The following is a 16,131-nucleotide window of genomic DNA, read 5'->3' on the forward strand; positions in this document are numbered from 1 at the left end:
TTTATTATATTCTGTTATATTACATTAATTTTATTTAATGATATTAATGATATTAATTGGTTAAATTGATATTAAAATTATGAATAGGAAAAATTTTTATTTTTTTATTACAATTTATTCTTGTAAAGATAATTACAGAATTATAATAGATTAATAATATTATTTTTCAAATATATATACATAAAAAAAATAAAAAAATTAAACAATTTCAACTATACCACCAACTTTTGTGATAACATCTGCTAATTGATCAGCATCTTGTTTTGAAAGATCACTTTTAATAATACTTGGTGTATTTTCTACAAATTTTTTAGCCTAAAGAAAGTACAAATATAATTAAGTAATGAAATATATTTCATAAAATCTTAAATATATAATTAATCACAGAATCAATAAAAAAGAATAATCAAAAAAATAATAATAGAAAAGAAAATAAATATTAATTTTTTTTTTGGAGTTATTTTATTTTATTTATTCATAATATTAAATCAGTTTAATTTTATATATATCAAATATTAATATGTACAATATGTATAATGTATACAAAAATATTAAATCATTTGATGATTTAATTTTTTATAACAAATTAAACTAATTTAATATTATGAATTTTGTTCATTAAATTTATAACTTATGAGTAAGATTTAACTTCAATATCATTCATATATTAATTTCATAATAATATTTATATCAATGAAAAATTTAATTTATTTAGTTAGTCTAATTTATATATAGTTTATATTAGTTAATGAAAATTTTGAAATTTATATTGTAAAAAAATATCAATCATTAAAAATTAATAACAAGGAATTTAAAATGTTTTATAAGTGATTTACTATAAAGTAAAGAAATTACCTGTACAAGATTACAATTTGGTAATATGTTTTTCACTTCTTTTATTAAAGCAATTTTTTGTTTTTCATCAAAGCTTTTTAACTTAACAGTAAATGAAGTTTGTACTACTGCAGCCTCTTCAACTTCCTCCTAAAATTAAATAAGTGTAATTATATATTGTATAATTTCTCTTTGATTTTAAAATAATTTGATTTTAAATTAATTTTTATAATAAAATATTTTATAATATATATATATATATACTTCTTTTACTGGACCAGCAACAAAACTATTCATAGGCATTGCATCTGGCAAATTTAATTTCTTTTTAAGTAATTCACTTAATTGTGCTACTTCTATAAGATTTAAAGAAATAATTTGATTAGCAATTTGTTCTATTTTAGAATTAACTGGTAATTCCTTTTGTGTAGCAACAGATTCCAACAAAGAAGTGTTCATTGCAGCAACTGCTTCTGTCTGTTGAATAATACTAAAACATTAAAATTAAAATAATAATAAAAATGTATACCTTTATTTTCTAATATTACAAAATTATATTAACTCTTTTATTATGTTTATAATATATTTATATCATATAATATATTTATTATCAAAAATTAATATAAGAATTATATATATTCACATTTTCATACATAATTTATATATTTTTTTATATAATCATTCATATATATTACATATCAAATATTCCATTATTTATGCATATTTTAAGTCAGAAAAGAGAGGTTATATAATTATATTTTACTTATATATTTTTATATTATATATTTTCAAAATATTAATTCGTACCATTTATGAAAGTGACGAACTTGATGAATATTTCGCTGACAAATAAATCGTAACATACTCATTATATACATTTGATAGCAATTTGCTAATGTATAATTTTAATAAATATAGAAATTTTATTTGTAGCAATAATAGTCAGTGAAAATAAAAATGTGAAGATCTGCAAATGAAGAGAGAACGAACTAACACTTTTTAATCCGGAAATATAATTTAGTTACAATTCTTTTCATCTATCTCTGTAATGCTAGTATCTTATTCCATTCTGAATTGATAATATCGCGTGCAGAGCTACTGGATGAACATAATACGCTACTCTTTGTACTACTAAAAATAGCTAAATTTCCCTACTATGAATTTTTTAGAAAGAGAATATGTGACATTATCTCCATTATCATTGCTAAATTAAAGAAAGATATGTTACATAAAACAGATTTCTGCCTCTAGCATTGTGTTATGCTATATGTTCATTAGCATTAGCAATAGGGATAATATGACGTCATGTATTTCTCCTCCTGCAAAAATTCATAATAGGGGAATTGAGCCATTTTTAGTGGTACAGAAAATAGTGTATCATACTCGTCTGGCAACTCTGATCGCATGTGATACGACCAATTATATACGACTATTATTATATTTAATTATAATTCCTGTCGTTCCAATAACGCTGTTATCTTATTCCATTTTGAGTCAATATAATGTCGTATGTGACATATGACATAATTACGATAGTAATGGATATGTATCCTTCGCATCCTGGATTAAAAGGCACAAAAATGTATCGAATGATTGATTTATTCTATACTTAATATGACAAGAAATTAAAATTGAAAATATCAAATTTACTTTTTTAATACTTTTATTTGTTTCTTAGTTAATAATTCATATATATTATTATATACCTTAATAGAGAAAGAATGTTGAATATAAATATTTATTATATTCATTAGAAAGAAAACATGGAACACGTGTATTATTCATGTAATGCTTTTTTTCTTGTCTTTTGAAGGTTACCTGACTCCTGTATTTTTGTGTCACACGCACACGCGATATTTCGATTTCGAATATAGCTACATGTATAACCTCGCTGCGTGACATGTGTTGAGAAGATTATTATATTTGTAAGAATATTCTTGTTTCTTTTCTAAAACTTTCTTTAGTATATATTTAATATATTTTAAATAATAATATAATAATATTTCAAATAAATTTTTTTTATATATATATATTAAAAATATAAAGAATTTAAGAGACATTAATTTAAATCAATATCTATTTAACAAATGAATATATTTTTATTTTTAAATATATCGATTTCTAGACCATGAATGAAGATAACAACAAAAGAAAAAAATAGAGAAGAAAATAAATTATTAACCACAATAATGACTGATTTTTCTGACAGTTTACAACATAGTCACATCCTTGAAGAAATGAGTAATAAAATTATTGTTTTAGTTAATTCACATATTTTAATATGATTATTATTAATTTTTTACATTTATCTATTACAGGTTTTCCGTTTATATATGGTTTTTCACCTGTTACAGAGGATGGTGTGCCAATTAGAAAATTATTTATTAGTAACTTAGCACAAAGGGTTTGTATATATATTTTAATTATAATTTAATAAAAAATATTTTAATATAAAAATATAATTTTTTAGACATCATTTAAAGATCTTATAAAATTATTTTCTAAATATGGAAATGTTGAAAGTTGTTTCTTACGAAGAAATCAAGGAAACAGTAATTATGCATTTGTTACTTTTCACACTGTAGAAGCAGCTTCAAGGTAACTTAAATCTTAATAAATATGAAATTAAAAATTATTAGTAAGAGAATTAATATTAATATTACATAATGATTTATAGAGCCAGATGTGATTTAGATGTAAGATTACACAATAGAGATTTAAGAATCTTTGCTGCTCATTCATGGCATCAACCAGATAGTATAGAAAATCAATATTATAATGTAAAAGATAAATCAAAATCTGATAAAAAAGAAACGAATGAACAATGTCATCAAGATTATATACAAAATGATATTACAAATACTAGTATTCAAATATTAAATGATGACTGCTTAATACATATTTTTCTTCAATTATCAATTGTAGATAGAATTAGAATAGAAAGAGGTTGAGTAATTTTTTTTAATATATATATATTAATATTATTATTATATATAAATATATAAATTTAATTTGTACATGTATAGTATATATAAAACTTTTTCAATAATTGTAGTGTGCAAAAGATGGAAGGCATTAAGCCTTGAATCTTGGCATAGTGTAAAAAGACTGGATTTATCATATTCTATGTGGGGTTTCTTACCTGCATTATTAAAATATAGAGAAATTACTACATGTACTATACGAAAAGTTTTATTGCGATGTGGTTTATATTTAAATGAAATAAATCTGTCAAATGCTACAGTTAATGTACATCATAGTACATTACATAGTACATTAACTATTGTTGGAAAGTTGTGTCCTAATTTACAAAAAATAGATGTTACTGGTCTTACCATTTCCCCATCTGGTATCAATTCATTAATCAATAACTGCCATAATATTACAAAATTTAGCCTTGGTTCTACTACTTATGTTTGTGATATTGATCTACAAAAATTATTTAAAGTAAATCCAAAATTACAATATCTCAAAGTGGATTCTGGTAAAATATGTGGACGATGCTTACTTTATTTACCATTAGAAACAATTGAAGAAATTGTTTTAGAATGTTGTACTTCCCTTAAAGAACAATTTTTATCACAGGTACACATTTTTCAATTTATTTAATTTGTCTTTCAAAAATTTTTATAATAAATGATTTTTATTTTTTTAGGCAATTTCAAAACTGCAAAATTTAAAATCCCTTACAATAAATAAATGTATTGGTATATCTGATAATGTTATTCAAGCTATAGGTACACATTATAAAAATCTAGAAACACTAGATATTTCTAATAATTCGTTTATTTTACAACCGAACGATATGTTACACATTGCAAAATTAACTAATCTTAAAATATTAAAAATTAGTTTCAATTCAAGTGTTATGGACGAACTTCTTTCCCATTTAGCATCAAAATGTTTGAAACTTACATATCTTGATATTGCCGGTAAGTTAAATATAATTTTTAAATAATTCGTATGTAATTCATATGAATTTTTTATTTGTTACAGCATGTTTTCGAGTTACAAATGTTGGTATAGCTGCTATAGCAACTTTACCAAAATTAGAAGTGTTAATAATGAGTTATTTAGATTTAGTAACGGATTTAAATTTACGAGATATGAATAATTTAAAAAGACTAGAATGTCGTTCTTGTAAATTTACAGATCAAACAATGATTAATCTTATCGAATCTGCACCAAAATTAGAATTATTAGATTTATCACACTGTAGTGGTATTACAAATCAAACGTTAACGAAAGCTGCCACAGTTACAATTAATCGTACTAATAACATGATTTTAAAAATATTTGTTGGAGGAACAGCGGTGGATCTTAGCACATTTGATAAAGTATCACCCTTCTTACAAATAGTTAATGTGATTTTGCTTATGTAGATATATCTTGTAATATATTTGGCAAATTTGTACTGTAATATTTAACCCTAGAAAAACGTAGGCTTGAGTACGTAAAAGACCAAGGGAAAGAATATGCTAAATCTACCCAAATTTTTTATATTTTTGATCCAAAAGTGTGATTTAAAAACAAATATTTTAGAATATTTGGATAATTTTGAATTGTGCGGAATATGAATAGAACGTGTACATGAATATTTTATATAAGATTTTTCATTAATAATTTATTTAATTAGATCGCAATACGATTATAAAGATAGATATATTTATATCGCGATATTGGCTTGACACATGATTATTCACAAGTTTCGCAAATTACTGTAATATTTGAATGTTTTGTATTGTTATTGCACTTCTCGTTATTATTTTTTAAACATTCTGAACTTGAATTTTCATTTTCAGTTTATTACAACTAATTATGATCATAAAAAATATTATTTTCTTTATTGACTCGATTTTATCATTAACATTACTATAATCATTGTTGCTGTCAGATATAATATCAAATATGAAATAAAATAAAAATACAATTTACAAATCTCGAAACAAAATTCATCTATACACTTTTTTTAAGACTCTACGAATTTGCTCTATTTGTATATTTTAAAATAAAACAATTGTTTCGACTGATTCAAAACTAATATAAGTAAACAAGAAAAAATACAGCTTGCAACGATAATACAACATTATGCTTCATTATCTTTGTTTTGAAATATATCTAATGTCACGCATCATTGGCTTGTATGCAGGTAGAATAATAAAGAAAAAAAATAAAAAGAAATACATCTACCGACTTTTCCACGCGAATCCTGAAATTAAAAATAACAAATAATTTTTTGGAAATTTTTGAAATAAGAAAAATAACATTTTTTCTTTTTTCTTTTTAAATAGTGAGTTCATGAAGCCTTTGGTCTTTCTAGGGTTAATATATAGGTTTATTATAATTTAATGTATATTGAATGATTTTTATAAAATTTGTTACAAAAAAAAACAATTGAAAATATCTTAATATTGAGAATTAAATGAGAATCCATTATAAACCAAATATCTTGATATTACATTAATTTCATAAGAATCGATAATATTTATATCAATAGACTTTGAAATTAATCTATAGAAAGTTCAAGGAAACAATAAAGAAAAATAAACAGTAATGTGATTGCGATTATGATTTTAATAAAAGAACTATATTATTAGCCTATTAAAGAGTAAGTACAACTCGTGATGTTTAACATAGCAACATTGTTTTTGTATTATTTTAATATATTGCAATCATAATATGTAAACGGATTGAGATTAATGTTTTTCTAAAAAAATTTATTCAAGTGTACTTTTTCTAATATTTATACATATATGATATATGAATATTTTCTAATTGTGTTATAAATGAAAATAATATATAAATAAGATAGAAATAATATATTAATAATTTTTTAACAAAAGCGCAATTTTTAAAAATAAATGATGGCACAAATTAATTAAATTTAAATTGTAATAAAAACAAAATTTCTAACATGAGCAAAAACAAATAAATTATATAATCAAAATCAAAAGACAAAGGTAATTACATTAAAACAATTAAAATTTTTATGAATTATATATTATATTATAATATATGAAATTTATTATAATATTATTTAAAAAATACACAAATTTTCTCACTATCTAGAAATATTATCGTATTGTTCTAATACTATTCTAATTTTTAATAATGTAATTGCAAAAATTTTATAATTTTGCATTCAAAAAAATAGATATAATTATTCGTTTCTAAATACTATTAAATTTTTCTCATGAAATTTCAATATAAGAGAAATATAAATCTTAATGTAATATAATTTGTACATACACGTGCATGTAAAAACTTAGAATATGTAATGTACCTCCTTTGATTTACAGTGATGACTATAGAAATTATATTCAACTCAATCACAGAAATTAATAAAATCAATAGATGTTAAAAACAAATATCTTCGATATATCTTTTTATAAATATATATTGTATAATTATACAATATAATTATACATTATTATATATATTAGATTTCATAAATATTACATAATGTATTATATATTAGATTCATAAATTTTTAACTGCCACGAATAATAGAAAACTTGTATTTGTTTTTAATAAAGAGCGAGTTTGATGAATTAGTAATCAGTGAATAAATAAAATATTTTCAATACAAAATTAATTAAATCCTTTGTATTTTTCAGTCTCTTTCTTATGTAAATTTTTATTTTAAAATAAATTTTGATAATATATAAATCAAAATAATTTTTTAAAATTAATTTCAAAAAATACATCAATTAATGATTTTTAGAAATATGTTATAAAATTATATTTATTTTATATCTTATCTGTATACTAAATTATCTATTGTATTTATATAAAAAATTCAAATAAAAGATACGAATTATTAAATGTTTTTATCTTATCTACGTTACATTAATCTTTAAGTACGTTATATAAAAAAATAATTGTTGTTAATATAACTATTATATTTAATAACTAATAATTTATAAATATATTTATAATTTATAATATTAATCAATCAATAATATTAACACATATTTTTGAATGTAAGATAAATTTATTTTTTGAATAATTACAACATTTAGACAGTGAATCGATACAGTGGCAATTATTATCCACAAATTTGTAACAAGGAATATCCATATATTTTTAATAAGTTCCAGAAGTAATTATTTCCTTGACAGTTAAAATTCACTGTTCAGTGAATAAAATTTTTTAACTGTATGATACATTTTACATAATTTTTTAACAGGACTTATTGAAAAAAATTTTTTTTCTGTTTATAATGTATTATGAAGATCATGTTATAGTAAATAGCATTACGCATATTATAAGATATATAAACATAATACGAAAGATCAGTTCTTGGGCGTCTTACGCTTAAACACATAAGTGGATATTTCCACTATGCTTGCAAACATCACAATACGCTCATAGTACACTCCGATATTTTTTTAAGCCAAATCGGAAAAAAGGCTAACATCTACACTTGCAATCGCATATATAAAAAAAGTAATGACTAAGCAAACATGAATAACTAGAAGAAAGATATTATATAATTTCTATATATATATTACGCACTTTTCTCATTTTCAGTTAATAATTTCATTGCGATACTTTCGATAAAGAAAAAATTGAAACATATAACTTTTTGAACAATAGAATAAGAATACTTATACTATCATTATACTATGTACATATAAACATTTTTATCAGCACATTACAATGGTAAGCAGCTATGTCTATTGGATTGTACAATATTAAACATCTGTCTATCATCATGGACCAAATATTATTTGATTAAGAGAAACAATTATAAACTATAATAACAAAAAATTATTGATTCCTACATTTGTATTATTTTGATTGAACGCTTTCTTTGAATAAAGTTTCAAAAAATTTAAATCTTTTTAAACTGTTTCCCTTAATCATGAATAGAATAAAAATTATTAACATCTATTAATTATTACACTTAATGGTTGAAATATGTGTAAATATAAAGGTAGCCAAATGAATGGCTAAATTTTTAAACATAGTTCGCAAAAATTGCACAAGAAAGATTTGATTCACAACTATACAGTACATTCCATTGTATAGATTCATTATTATATGAACACATGGACACGCATCAAAGTTATGTTATTAATTATTATGAAGTGTAACATTTCAGACCGCGATGTATAATATAATAAAAAAATTTATTTTTAAAAATATAATAGTTTAAAATATAATATTAAAATAAAATAAAATAAAATATTTAGAAAAATATTTGATTAGCATAAATATTTTTATATAATTCGAAAATTTCACATTACTTGATTTTTAATAAAATAATACTTCATAATCCTTGTATAAATTACAATAAAATATTATTTATAATCATATTATACAATGACTAATAAAATAGCCACATATTATTTTTGATGTCATTTTTATTCAATAGTATTCTAAATACTACTTTTTTATTATTATTATCATACGAAATATACATTTTTTTAAAAATAATACATATACAAAAATTATGTCAATTATCTGAAATACTATTTTATTTAATTATAATTTTAAATTTAACTTTATCGCGGACTGATATTTTGTAAAAAATATCATGGTATTTTCACAATGATAAAACGAAAAATTTTTTTTTCAATTGTGTGAATAATGTTCTACGAATGTCAGGTACAAATGTTATACTAGTAGTATGTTTTCTAGTTAACAATTTTTTTTTCAAATTATATCTCCATAAATCCGATGCCCATTTATGTATCCTTGTATTATCATAGGAAACACAACTTGCCCATAAGTGTACAATAACGTTAAACTTATAAGGATAATCGTTTATCTTACATACTTTCAACAAATAAGTCAAAGATACGAAATATGTATAAAATGAAATAAAAATTAAACACAGTGACGTATTTATACATGCAAATATATCAATGTAAATTTTTATATTTTACGATACAATATATACATTAAAAGTGATCATATATTCAATCATGTTCATGAAATTAAACACAATTTTTATCGCGACTTCAAAATCAGATTATGATATATATTTAAAAATAATTTAATATCTTAAACAAAAATCCAATATTCATATAGAATATTATGATACCATTAATAATTAATATCTTATGCATTTAAATAAGTAAATATTTAAAAGAAAAAAAAGTAAAAATAAACGATCGATAAAATAAAAGTAAAAATATCGAAAAATCTATATTAATGCTCTTAGATTCTAATTAATAAAATGCTTTTTGTTCAACTGTTTATACGAGTGATTGAGCAAATTTTAAAATATAGTGAAAAAGAAAGTAAGAAGTGAGAAGGTGAGAGAGAAGAAAAAAATATAACAGAACTTTTCTTATAAATAAATCTGTTTTCAAAATCGCGAAAGATCATTTTACAAACTTTATAATATTAATAAAAGAAAAAATGAAGTTTATAGACGTCACTGTTTATATTAATAGAACGAAAAGAAATGAAAATTAACTTAAGAGTACTGAACGCGTATATAGGTAGTCAAGTATGTAAGAGTGACATTTATTCAGGATTGTACATTCGCTAAACGCGTTGGAGTAGTCGGTTGTAAATCCATTGTACGACATACCCAACCAGCGATATCTACATTTTCAGATTCAGCTTTTTTAATCCATTCATGATTCTAAGAATTAAAGATGCATTGCAATTTAAAAAGTAAAATAATAATTATTTAATTTAAATGAACAATCATATAAAATAAATTACATACCATTAATGTTTTTAAATTTGCTCTTTCAACAGGATTTTTTTTCAAGCAACGATCCACAAAATCTGTAAAAGCATCGCTAAAGATACCAGCAGGCAATTTTGGTGGTGGTTCATTCACGATATAATCCAACAATTCGAATATAGCCATCGGTCTTGGACTACCCGTATCTATATAAAAATAATCTTATTTTTATATAGATAATCTTAATATTTATGAAAATATTAAAAAAGAAATAAGTTTATGAAATAAAACATTTCGTACAAATTTAAACAAAAAAGATATTATAAATTTAAAGATATTTATAAATTTAAATGAAAAAAAAAGAAATAAATCAACTAACTATGTCCTGGAGATTGCGTTGGAGTAGAAGCATTATTTGTAGCTGTACTTTCTGCAGGTGGTTGACCTGTCGGAGTATTAAATATCGCAGCTAAAGTTTTTTCATCTGGAGGTGGAATTGGATACATTCCAATTGCCATTTCCACAAGTGATAATCCTAGAGACCAAATATCACTTTGAACAGAATAATGTGTACCTTGAAGTCTTTCTGGCTAAAAAATGGAATAATTTAAATAATATATTATCTCTTACATATATTAAAATTAAAAATAATATATATAATAATATTATAATTATAATTCCTACCGACATATAACTTCTCGTTCCGACAAATGAATTAGCCATAGAATCGATTAATTGTCCGGAAACACCAAAATCACAAATTTTTATTTCTCCAGCACTATTTACTAAGATATTGCTTGGTTTTACATCTCGATGCATAATCGCATGTTTATCTCGCAAATAGCTTAAACCTTTCAAAACCTATGACAATATTACATAAATCAATTGAATATTGTTTAAAGTTTTCTTAATTAAATAAATTACAATTTAAAAAATATAATAATATAAAGTCCGAATTTCTTTCATATAATCGAAAAATCGGACAAGAAGGCCATGAAAATAATTGAACTCTGAAAGAAAGAAACAGTCTTTTTAATATTTTATAACTAGTTCGAATTTGTGTTACATCTATGTATGTGAAGCTAATATATTTAAAAATGCTCAAAATATTATCTAAAATAGCACAAAAAGTGACTGTTACTCCAACTGAGAAAAAACTTACTGAAAGCGAATTGAAAGCTCTTCAAGAAGAATTACATACTCTTGATCATATGATACCTTTGGAAGAGTTATGCCAGAAATTAAATACTCATACACAGTATGGTCTAACTGAAGAAGAAGCGGCGAGACTTTACCGTGAAGTGGGACCAAATGCTCTAACACCACCAAAAGTAGTCCCAAAATATATCAAGCTTATAAAATGTATGTTTCATGGATTCGCTAGTTTATTGTGGGGTTGTGCAATATTATGTTTCGTTTTATGTGGAGTTGGTTTATTAACAGAAGGTGTAACTGGTGGGTCAGAATGGTTAGGATTTATCATTACTTTAATTTGTGTATTTTCTGGTATTGCTGCATATGTACAAGAAACTAAGACTACAAAGGTAAACAAATCATTATCATATTAAAATTAATATTAAATTCATACATACATATCCTTCATATACTTTTTTATATATTTTACAGGTAATGGAATCATTCAAAAAAATGGTACCGACTTTTGCAACAGTAATACGTGGAAATACTAAAATTCGTTTACCAACTGAAAATTTAGTCCCAGGTGATTTAGTGGAAATTAAAATTGGTGACAAAATACCAGCTGATATTAGAATCATCAGTTGTCACGAACTTAGAGTTGAAGTTTCAAGTATCACTGGAGAAAGTGAACCAGTACTTCGTGCAAATTATCCTACGGATGAAAATCCCTTAGAATCTGCCAATATGGCCTTCTTTTCTAGCTTTGCTGTTTCTGGGAATGGAATCGGAATAGTAATAGCTACTGGTGATCAAACAATGATTGGTCGCCTTGCTGGCCTCACGGCACAGCTTGAAAAATGTGAAACACCAATAGCTAAAGAGATCAGACATTTTGTTCAAATAATTATTACTATTGCAATATTATCTGGAATATTATTTTTTGGATTATCGTTAATGATTGACTCTAATTTAATAAAAGCAGCTACTTATTTACTTGGCATCGTAATAGCCAATGTACCAGAAGTTTTATTATTAACTGTTACCACGAGTTTGACGCTAACAGCTCAAAAAATGGCGAATAAGAATTGTTTAATTAAGAATTTAGAAGCAGTGGAGACTTTAGGATCGACTTCTACTATTTGTTCAGATAAAACTGGGACTCTAACGCAGAATAAGATGAGTGTATCTAATTTATGGGTTGGTCACACAAGATATAATTTTCCACCAGATCGAAGATTAGGTCTTGAAAGAACTTTGATGATAGAAAAATCAGATTTTCAAAGGCTGCTTAAAAGCGCTACTCTTTGCTTGCGTGCGGAATTCATTATGGAAGCCGTTTTATTGAAACCTATTGAAGAACGAGAAGTAATTGGTGATGCTTCGGAAACAGCTATTCTCAGATTTTGTGAGCACTTACATTCAACGGAGGAATTTCGAAATATGCATCCAAAAGTTGCAGAGATACCATTCAGTTCGGCAACCAAGTTTTATATGTCAATACACAAAGTTCATGATGGATATCTTATGATTTTGAAAGGTGCTCCAGAAGTAATTCTAGACAAATGTAAAACAATATTGACTGCAGAAGGGGAAACGAAAAATATGACACCGCATGATTATTCACTGTGCCGTCGAGCTTGTTCAGAATTCGGTTATCTTGGAGAACGTGTATTAGCCTACTGTGATCTTCGTTTGCCTCAAGATACTTATGGTCCAGATTATAAGTTTCATACTGAATCTCCAAAAGAATACAATTTTCCTACGAAAAATTATAGATTTGTTGGATTAATAAGTCTCATAGATCCACCACGGCCAGCTGTACCTGACGCCGTAGGAAAATGTCGAACAGCTGGTATTAAAGTGATCATGGTAACAGGTGACCATCCCGTAACTGCGATGGCTATAGCAAAAAAAGTCGGTATAATAAGTGAAGGACACGTGATCGCTTTTGAGCGAGAAGTATTGGAAGGTGAAGCAAAATATGAACTAAAAAAGACAGTTTCTGTAATAGGTGAACTAGATAAATTAGATAACGATAGACGTGCTATTATTGTAACTGGTGTTGAATTGAGGAATATGGACAGTAAAGAATTGGATGATATTATAAGGAAAAATGATGAAATTGTTTTTGCAAGAACATCTCCTCAACAAAAGCTACTCATTGTAGAAAGTTGCCAGAGATTAGGTGAAATCGTTGCGGTGACTGGTGATGGCGTAAATGATTCGCCAGCATTGAGAAAAGCAGATATAGGAGTGGCCATGGGTATTAGTGGTTCGGACGTAGCAAAGGATGCAGCTGATATGATCCTGATGGATGATAATTTTGCATCAATAGTAACTGGAATCGAAGAAGGTAGACTGATATTCGATAATCTTAAAAAATCTATTGTTTATACTTTAACGTCTTCTGTGCCTGAAATGTTGCCAATGTTAAGTAGCATTTTATTTGCTATTCCTTTGCCCCTTATCCTTGAAATGATTCTTTGTATAGATATTGGAACAGATTTACTTCCAGCGATAGCACTAGCATACGAAAAACCAGAATCCGATATAATGCAACGGGCACCAAGAAATCCGCAATATGATAGGCTTGTAAACAAACGTTTAATATCATTAGCTTATGGTCAGATTGGAATGACTCAATCTTTAGCTGGTTTTTTTACTTATTTTTTAATATTGATGTTAAATGGATTTCTACCTGATCGTTTATGTGGATTGAGATTTGAATGGGAGGATAAATCGATTAACGATTTACAAGATTCTTATGGTCAAACGTGGACTTATGATACTAGAATGGATTTATTAAATGAAGCTCGTACTGGATATTTTTTATCTATTGTTATAACTCAACTTATAGATTTAATAATGTGTAAAACAAGAGTTAATTCAATTTTACAACAAGGAATGGATAATTGGTTTTTAAATTTTTCTTTTATTTTTGAAATAGTCTTAACTGGTATTTTATTGTATGTGCCAGAAACTGAAAAAATACTCAAAATTATGCCATTAAGTTCTTATTGGTACTGGCCATGTTTACCACTTGGTGCATTTCTTTGGGTATATGATGAACTAAGAAGATTATGTATTCGTAAATATCATCGTGGAATTATATATCAGGAAACTTATTACTGAATAATTTATTTACATTTAAATTTTATGACTAATGTTTAATTAAATTAATTAATGAAAATGCTTTTAAATATTAATTATAATAATAATATAATTATAATAAATATAAATTATAATAAAATATAAATCTTAAGCAAATTAGGATAAAGTAACAAAGATTATGAATTTATAGAAATAATTATTTAATGTACTTACTGCTGATGTAATTGTGCTTAGTATAGGTTCTGGAATTCTTCCAGCTTTTTTCAATATTAAATCTAATGAACCACCATCCATATATTCCATACATATACTAATTTCTCCATCACTGTAATAATAGATATTTTATATCTAATGTAAACATTAATTTTTATAGGTAATTATTATTTTATGTTAAATAAAAACTATATACCTATAAAAAGCACCATAAAATCCAACTATATGTGCAAAATTGCACTCATGAAGTACTTTTAATTCTCTGATTATTTGTTTCTTAATTGCAGGTTTAACTTCTAAATGTATTAACTGAAAAGTTTTAATTATTATTATATCATTCCAATGTATTAATTTGTATTAATAATATATTAATTCAAGTTAAAGTAAAAAATTAATATGAGCAATACCTTTCTTGCCATTATTAGTCCATATTTTTTATGTCTCACTTTCATAACAACACCACCATTGCCAGCACCAAGTTCACCAAGTTTTTCAAAATCTTCATCACATAATTCCCCAACTTTTTCTTTTTGACCTAAAAAACTTTCTAATCTTTTTCTTTGCTCTTCATCCATTTCTAATTCCTCTAACCTTTCTTGAATAGCATCTATACTCATTTTTCCCATTACTCCACTATGATTAAAATAAATTAATATATATGTAAAAATAATAAATTTTTCATTTTAAATAATATAGATTTTAAATGAGAAAATTAATTACTCTGGTATTACTGGTGGTTCAGAATAAATAGGTAACGATGGTACTGGTGGTGATGGTGATACAGCTGGAACTGGTTCTATTGAACCAGGAGGTAATGTCAAATTTAACTTGTTTTTTGACATTTGGATTATAAAACTAAACAATCACTACAATACACAATTTTTACAAATGTGTTGTTTATTATATATAATATTTTTTAAAATTAGATAATATCTATTTAATCAATCGAAAATTTATTTAATTGAAAATATTTTTATAATCGTATACGTTTAATTTACAATAAATGTATTATCATTAAAATTATTCTCATTATGAATTTCATTCGAAAATTTAAGAAGTAGTTCTAATTTAATGTTGTTAAAAATGGATTATTAAGTTTCAAATTTTTCGTTGAAATACACTTTTTAATAAATCACGAAAAAACATAGACTTTATTCTGAATAATTGTTAATTTAATAACAGCAATC

General features: G+C 24.4%; 4 protein-coding genes across 6 annotated transcripts; 2 read left to right on the forward strand and 2 right to left on the reverse strand.

The window, feature by feature from the left end:
• Nucleotides 1-93: 93 nt before the first annotated feature.
• LOC108002571 (uncharacterized) lies at nt 94-2,680 on the reverse strand. 2 transcript variants are annotated; one of them, XM_062082311.1, is made up of 4 exons: nt 2,541-2,680; nt 1,099-1,324; nt 856-984; nt 94-315 (listed from the first exon to the last, which is right to left on the reverse strand). In XM_062082311.1, exons 2-4 carry the CDS (start codon nt 1,291-1,293, stop codon nt 199-201), a joined length of 441 nt encoding a protein of 146 aa, XP_061938295.1. In that variant the 5' UTR covers nt 1,294-1,324; nt 2,541-2,680; the 3' UTR covers nt 94-198. The 2 variants fall into 2 exon arrangements, with proteins under 2 accessions (XP_061938295.1, XP_016919809.1); XM_017064320.3 differs by lacking the exon at nt 2,541-2,680 and adding an exon at nt 1,642-1,816.
• A 53-nt stretch (nt 2,681-2,733) lies between these two features.
• Nucleotides 2,734-6,388, forward strand: LOC108002570 (F-box/LRR-repeat protein 20). Of its 2 annotated transcripts, XM_062082193.1 has the most exons (8): nt 2,734-2,759; nt 2,960-3,075; nt 3,189-3,238; nt 3,305-3,432; nt 3,512-3,780; nt 3,890-4,419; nt 4,490-4,766; nt 4,831-6,388. In XM_062082193.1, the coding sequence occupies exons 2-8, from the start codon at nt 2,967-2,969 to the stop codon at nt 5,214-5,216; spliced, it is 1,749 nt and encodes a 582-aa protein (XP_061938177.1). In that variant the 5' UTR covers nt 2,734-2,759; nt 2,960-2,966; the 3' UTR covers nt 5,217-6,388. The 2 variants fall into 2 exon arrangements, with proteins under 2 accessions (XP_061938177.1, XP_016919808.1); XM_017064319.3 differs by lacking the exon at nt 2,734-2,759 and having other exon boundaries at nt 3,153-3,238.
• A 1,420-nt stretch (nt 6,389-7,808) lies between these two features.
• On the reverse strand, nt 7,809-16,050 carry LOC108002559 (dual specificity mitogen-activated protein kinase kinase dSOR1). The gene is made up of 8 exons (XM_017064304.3): nt 15,665-16,050; nt 15,352-15,577; nt 15,141-15,253; nt 14,945-15,056; nt 11,168-11,344; nt 10,863-11,073; nt 10,523-10,689; nt 7,809-10,435 (listed from the first exon to the last, which is right to left on the reverse strand). Exons 1-8 carry the CDS (start codon nt 15,784-15,786, stop codon nt 10,319-10,321), a joined length of 1,245 nt encoding a protein of 414 aa, XP_016919793.1. The 5' UTR covers nt 15,787-16,050; the 3' UTR covers nt 7,809-10,318.
• Nucleotides 11,338-15,149, forward strand: LOC108002557 (sodium/potassium-transporting ATPase subunit alpha-B-like). The gene is made up of 2 exons (XM_017064296.3): nt 11,338-12,027; nt 12,110-15,149. The coding sequence occupies exons 1-2, from the start codon at nt 11,554-11,556 to the stop codon at nt 14,750-14,752; spliced, it is 3,117 nt and encodes a 1,038-aa protein (XP_016919785.1). The 5' UTR covers nt 11,338-11,553; the 3' UTR covers nt 14,753-15,149.
• Nucleotides 16,051-16,131: the final 81 nt, after the last annotated feature.

The sequence above is a fragment of the Apis cerana genome, linkage group LG1, assembly GCF_029169275.1.
Source record: "Apis cerana isolate GH-2021 linkage group LG1, AcerK_1.0, whole genome shotgun sequence".
NCBI lineage: Eukaryota > Metazoa > Arthropoda > Insecta > Hymenoptera > Apidae > Apis > Apis cerana.